This window comes from Blastomyces gilchristii, assembly GCF_000003855.2.
Source record: "Blastomyces gilchristii SLH14081 genomic scaffold supercont1.3, whole genome shotgun sequence".
NCBI lineage: Eukaryota > Fungi > Ascomycota > Eurotiomycetes > Onygenales > Ajellomycetaceae > Blastomyces > Blastomyces gilchristii.
The window spans coordinates 4,712,963-4,720,145 of NW_003101680.1; the positions used below are offsets into that span (position 1 = coordinate 4,712,963).

The window sequence follows — 7,183 nt, forward strand, 5'->3', positions numbered from 1 at the left end:
CCCACATTCGCGTTCTTGCATCAAAGCCAAGCCGGATCAACCTTTGACCATAATCCTATATATCATCTGTTCCCAGCGAGCTATCTTCTCTCGCAAGTATCACACATCATAAACTCCTAACCATTCTGCACTTTTGTTCCCGTGTTTGCTTTCATCACATAACTTACCAACCGAACTTTTCTCCCCAACTTCTAATTAACCTCGCGCCTACACAACAACGGTCTTTTATGCCGTCAAAATGGCGGGACTTTCACAAGAAGATCGCAACATTATCAAGAACCATCCTCTAGCCAACTTAGTCGATCATTTACGAGGCGCGCTTCAACAAGCCGAAAGACAATATGAGAATGATGGCGCTGATGAGAGCCAGGACCAGCTCTATCGAAATGCGATTTCAAAACTCCTCTCTGCTTTACAGGGAGAGGAAGCGGCGCTCAATATTCGCTCACGAATAAGCAATGGAAATGTGGCTTCTGATATAGCAAATCTGTTTACGAGCCTTCAACGGGCCAACTTCAGCTACAAGCACTACAGGCGGCTGGTACATCTGGTCATCCAAAGGCTTCCCCCCACTGAGTCCCAGAACGTCGAAACCTGGAACTTCGACGTCTGGAACGCCGTCTTTGGTCTTATTGACACCGTCTCGCGAGGCACTCCCCCCCCTCCTCCTCATCCTACATCGATCCAACAGACGCTCTGGCTGCGTAACACTAGCAGTTTCGTCAATTCTACAGAATATCGAAAGCACGTTGACATTGTGCTGAAGGAGGAACTTGGGGAGATACACGTCGACATCCCTAGATTCTTTGACGCATACTTTGGAGACATTCCACAACTCACTGCAGTTTCACAAGCGGTGTTGGAGGAGTGTGAGAAGGGAGACAGCCCCCTTTACCATGAAGACGAGGGCTGGAAAGGCTGGCCTGAACTTGCAGCAGAAAGAGATGTTCTGAAATGGCTGGCTAACATCATCGCTGAGCTTGTACAATTAGCTGAAGCACAAGAGCAGTCCTGGAAGATCGACCGCAGACCTCTCGCACAGCCAAGCCAGCCACTACAAGGGTCTGTCGCGGAGAGAAAGCTCGATGTTGGGTTTGTTGATAATCTGACGGCCACAGAGGACTCCAGATGTCACTGGTCGCAGATCCTGGTGCCAGGGGAGCTGAAAAATGACCCGAAATACGACAGGAAATCCGGTGCATGGTTTGATCTTGGCAGGTACGCCCGAGAGGTCCTTGCTGCGCAGGACACCCGTCGTTTTGTGCTTGGGTTCACCCTCTGCGGGCCATTCCTACGACTGTGGAACTTTGACCGTCTGGGCGGGATCGCATCGGAGGAATTCAATATCAACCAGGACGGCCTTCAATTTGTGTCTGTTATCCTTGGATTCCTCTTGATGAACCGGAAACAACTTGGGTTTGATCCTACCATCATCACGACCGGGACCGAACGGTATATCGAAATTGAGAAGAATGGTATGAAGGAACGGCTGATCATCGACGAGATTGTTGGACGAGCACGCTGTGTTGCCGGGCGAGCCACAACATGCTGGAAGGTATACTGTGAGACAGACAAATCACGGACGCCGCTGGTTGTCAAGGACTCCTGGCAGTATCCGGAACGCACTGAGGAAGGAGAGTTGCTGCGAGAGGCGATGGCGAAGGGGGTCAAGAATGTTGCAAGGTATTATCACCATGAGACAGTTCGCATTGATGACAAGGATGATGATGTCTTGGCTATCCGAAAAGGCCTCAGTATTCCGATTTCAAAAGATGAGAAGGGTGGTTTTAAGGCAACAGTGCAGCGTAGTAGGTCTCAAAGGGAACAAAAGCGCCAGGGCAGCAGCACGGGCCAGAAACGATCCTCTGACTGTGTGGACATGGCATTTCCTCCTCCCTCAAGTAAACGTACCCAGTCAAGTTCTCTGTCCAAATCTGCCGACGGCTCTACCCGACGCAATCGAGTTCACCGCCGCATTGTTATCCGGGATTGTGGGAAACCAATCTATGAGAGTAGCTCAAAGTCTACACTTCTCACTGGGCTGGCCTGCTGTATTGATGGATACATGTCGCTCCATGATGTGGCTGGCCTCATCCAATGTGACATTTCCCCCCGGAACCTGATGGTGAACGAGGACAAGGATAACCCTTCATGGCCTGCCTTTCTGATCGACCTTGACCTGGCCATCAAGACACAACAGGACGGGTCTTCCGGCGCCCGGGGCAAGACAGGCACCAGGGCATTCATGGCCATCGGTGTCTTGTACGGTGAAAAGCATTGTTTCATGCATGATCTGGAGTCATTCTTCTGGGTTCTGTTCTGGATATGCATTCACTATGAAGGCCCAGGGAAGGGGAGCACTGTCAAACGGTTTGAGAAATGGAATTATATGGGCACTGAAGAGCTGGCGGCTGCGAAGCAAGGAGTGATAAGTGAGGAAGAAGATTTTGTTCGGATTGCACAAGGCTATTTTACTCCGTATTATCGATCATTGATCCCTTGCGTCAACCGGTTGCGGCGCCTTGTCTTTCCAGACGGCGGACGGTGGAAGAAACCAAATCCCAACCTACCCCGGAACATGATTGAAACGCTTCAAGATGCACAATATAACTCAGATGCAGTAAATTAATACAAATTTATTCTTTTACGGGTTACGTTCCATCGTTTCTAGATGATTTTCTTCAGTAGCTTGGATTGCCTTGTTTTGTCTTTTGATATAGCATTCTTTCACTAATATATGGATTGAGTCTAGAGGAAAACCATACGAGGTGTACTGTTTCATTATGAAAAGGCAGAATTTTTGTTGGAGTGCCACAAGGCTCAAAAAGGTTGTATGATTCTATTATTCAGGTGTTTAGCGTAGACCAGGGGGCTCAAGGCTAATAAAGCCCGCTCTTCTCCTGCTTTGCTTCTATCACTCCATCTTCCCTTTTCTTCTCACAGAGGCCACCTCAGCTTTGTAAACCATTCAATGTCACATCTTCACCATGAGCACTGGGACAACTCAAGCTCATAATATCAAGAAATCAGAGACTGGCTCAGTGAACAGCAGAAGTGACAGTGGTTCAAGTTCTGTCACAGATGCAACAGAAACTCTCATCATTCTATTAATAACAGGTTATAACTGACATCTGAATGTAGAAAAGAATGATAGCAAAGATTAAAAAATAATCATGATTGAGAGAATTCAGCATCAGAGCTTCATTAAATCTAAGAATAATAACTCTATGAGTACTCTCTGAATAAGTATCTATTAAATTCTGAAGATTATACACTGTTTATCAACTACTTATCACTCTGAGACTGATGATATATCAGAATGAATAATTCAGACTGTAAAGAATTATCTTTATAAGTTCTGTAATTACTTATAAGATGATTGATATGATCTTCTTTTATATACAGAGATTATTATTAATGATTAGAATACTGTTTTAACAGATATAAGTCTGTTCTTTCTTACACATAAATATTACATGAAGATGTTAAATCTTTTAGAGATTATACATTTTATATTAAATCTCTGCAGTTCAATTCAGATCACTGATAATATAGTAATAAAGCTTTAAAATATCTGTGACTGAGCAGAAGTCTTCATAATAAGTGTTAAATAAGATTAAGAGAATTAAATTAATGTTCACTGAGACTCTGCTGAGTAATATAAAATAGAAGATCTGATATGATTAAATCTTAAGAATATATAAATCACATACTTATCTCATACACTGAATTACTGTTATATTAAATATAAAGTGATAGAAGTTTTAGACAGTTATAACTACTATCTTGACATATTATCAGAGATTTATAATGTCTTTTATATAAGCTTGCTTTACTGTGTTATCACTGACTTATTCTCTTCTTAACTGACTTCTGACTAGACTGACCGTGTGACTGTGTCTGAGATCAGAATCAGAATATTTAATGATTTCATTATCAATTCAACTAATCTCATTACACAGTTTTAACATGAGATAGTAGTCTTATACTGTCTCAGTGAGACTTACTGTCTACTCTTATTATATTTTTCAAATAAGATTATAATTTTCACTTCTTAATTTAAATTATTTTTATTATTTTAAATGACTTTAAATCTTATTTGAGCATTATTAAAAAGTGTTACTTTTTAAAAAATTAAAAATAGTCTAAAAAAACCTTAAAATATCTAAAAATAGTAACTTTATACTAAGAATGAGACTAAATGCAATCAAATAAAATCACTTTCTTATTTTTTCTAAGTTATAATCTCATTTTAAGATCTGATATATAGTCACTTTACATGTTTTTTTAATAATTAGTCTCAGTGATTATTATTATTATTATTATTATTATTCTTTCATTATACTTATATGCAAGCGGAGCTTATAATGAGTTCTTGTGTAATGTTAAATACAGATCAAGTGTTGATTATACAGAAGATAATACAGATGTTAAGATTATGTCAAGATAATAAGAACATAGAAAAATACAAAGAAGTGACAATTAGATACATGTGATAATAACTTCTCAGCTCAGAAACATAGAGTGATTCATTGAAGTAATTTGTATACTTCTGTATTTATTAGAAATCTGAGATGCTTGAGTTCTGAATTTAATATATTCTCTGCAGGTTTCGAACTCACGCACCTTGATTTCTCATGCCAAGGTGCTACCGGGTGGCCGCATTAATCATTCAGCCACCGGGGCAAAGTCTCATTGAAATTCATGTTAAGAAATGTATGAGATCAGATTAAATAAAATTAGACATGAAATTCATAGTTCTGATTAGACTGATTACTGAGTCTCACTGAGACAGTATGAGACTACTATCTAATGTTAAAACCATGTAATGAGATCAGTTGAATTGATAATAAAACTATTAAATATTCTGATTCTGATTTCAGATATAATCACACAGTTAGTCTAGTTCTGATAATTAGTCTACTTCTGACTGATAACTGTCAGAAATCATAGAAGAAGATAATAAACTTGAATAAGAGATTGAAGATATTCTCAATGAGAGATCTCACAGCTGCAGTTAATAATATTTTATGAAATAAGTCAGTTATAATTATCTGATCTGAACTCTGAGTTCTTTATTATCTGAGACAGTGACTCTTGACTGATAAGAACTATACATCATCTTACTTCTGAAAAGAAGAAACTAATGTAGCAGGCTGCGTCTGATCAATTATATTATATAGACTATTTCATTACACTTCATAGATTTCTGCTGAAAGCTTCAATTCTCAGTCACTGATTCTCAGCTGAAAAACTCACAGAATTTCTATTCTTTCACTCTGAAGCTTCACTGCATACATGTATAAATATCTACTTCAATCACTAATTTCTACACTTTCTCTTTTTTTCTTCTCTAACATTTTTCACTTTTGTATTATAAGATCTATAAATATCATACTGATCTATTCAGCGTAGGCCTCTTACATAGTCTGTTAAAACAGCTATATAATATCTTTTAATATTTTTATTTTATTATAGTCTCTCTTTACTATACTTTTTCTTTTCTTTTTTACTCTTTTCTATTTACTTATTTAATATGTCTTTCTTTAAGACTCTGTTCTCTTTTCTTTTATCATGATATTTCTAAATGGTTTCAAAGTATCAGAAGATGGTAAAATACTGTAATTTGTAAAGAGTTTTTATATTCTGAGCTGAAATTTTCTGATTTTACATATCTGAAATTGATAAATGTATAATAATTGACTTTATAAATATTAGAAAAACTCTGAGAACTAAATGTTTTCAGATAGATATCATAGTCTCTGACTATATACATCTATAATTGAAGAATAATAATAATAATAATAACTATAATAACACTTGTTTTGAGAACAGAGAGCTATCATCAGAAACACATATAATATAATAGATGAACAGATAGAAAGTATTGAACAGAAAGAGAGAGTAAGAATCTTATATAAGATAATAACATTCAATGATAACAAGAATGAAGATAATAATTGAAGAATAAAAATATTAGTGAATAATTAATGTAAAATAGTGAAAGCTTCTCTGAGAGCAGCTTATGTCATGATTATATAAGCGTGACTGAATCTCATGATAGAGAATATAGTTCAGAAGAACATACAATCACTGAATAATAACACAGTCACTTTCAAACACACTTACAAATGTAAAGAGGCTCTAGCAGTCACTAATTAATTTAGTATAAAGTATATAAGAAGCCGGCGTACGTCTATAATCTTACACTGACTTAAGCAATCTTTGAATCACAAGCTTCTATGATAAAATCTAGATGTTTCATACTTTTGACTTTAAAATCATACTTGTCTATATCTATCAGTAGTTCTACTTCTTGTAATTATTATAATATTCTTTATATATATTCTTGATATTCTTTTCTGAACTTATCAGTAAAGATGAGAATGTCATTGAGATAAGCAGATATAAACTTATTAAGAAAATCTCAAAGTGCTCAGTTAATATACTTCTGAAATTTACTGAGAGTATTAGCTAATTCAAAAGATGTAACTATTTATTCAAAGAGATTATATCATATTCAGAATACTGTAAGTCACTTATCTTCTTCAGTGATACAAATCTTATAAAAAGTGATAATAATATTTAACTTTGTAAATCATTAAGCTTATCTGATATGTGCTAGAATTTTATTAATAAGAGATAAAGAATAACAGTCTTTCTTTATCAATCTGTTCAATTCATAATAGTTTACATAGAATTAAAGTCCTCTGTCTGATTTCTTTACAAAGAGAATAGAAGCTGTGATGAAAGAGTTACTAATAGATATGAATTCTTTATTCAACAGATCATTAAATGTTGTTCAAAGAAGAAGAAGTTCATCTCGGAATATATTATAACGAAGACCACATGATAATTCAGAGTTCTTATTATTCTTCTTTTTCAGCTTGATACTGTGATCTACTTCTGAGTCTTATAAAAGAAATAAATTCATAACATTGTCTTGTAACTCTTGTTAGAAGATATCTAGATATTTATGATATTATGAAGAGAGTTTTGTATAAGAATCTGTTATTATAATACAGAATAACTTTTTTAGAGCTTTTTTAATATTAATGTGACTGATGAAGTAGATTGCTATATAATTCTATTATCAGTGATCTTGTCAGCAACTTCATTGAAAGCTCTTTCAGAGTATTTTATAAGTATTAACAGAAATCTGTGTCAGATTCATAGTCTTGTA

The 7,183-nt window shown here is 36.1% G+C and overlaps 1 protein-coding gene across 1 annotated transcript; it reads left to right on the plus strand.

Annotated features, from left to right (window-relative positions):
* Nucleotides 1–238: 238 nt before the first annotated feature.
* On the plus strand, nucleotides 239–2,629 carry BDBG_02509 (uncharacterized protein; the record flags this gene model as incomplete). Its single annotated transcript, XM_002627792.2, has 1 exon — nucleotides 239–2,629. The coding sequence occupies one exon, from the start codon at nucleotides 239–241 to the stop codon at nucleotides 2,627–2,629; it is 2,391 nt and encodes a 796-aa protein (XP_002627838.1).
* Nucleotides 2,630–7,183: the final 4,554 nt, after the last annotated feature.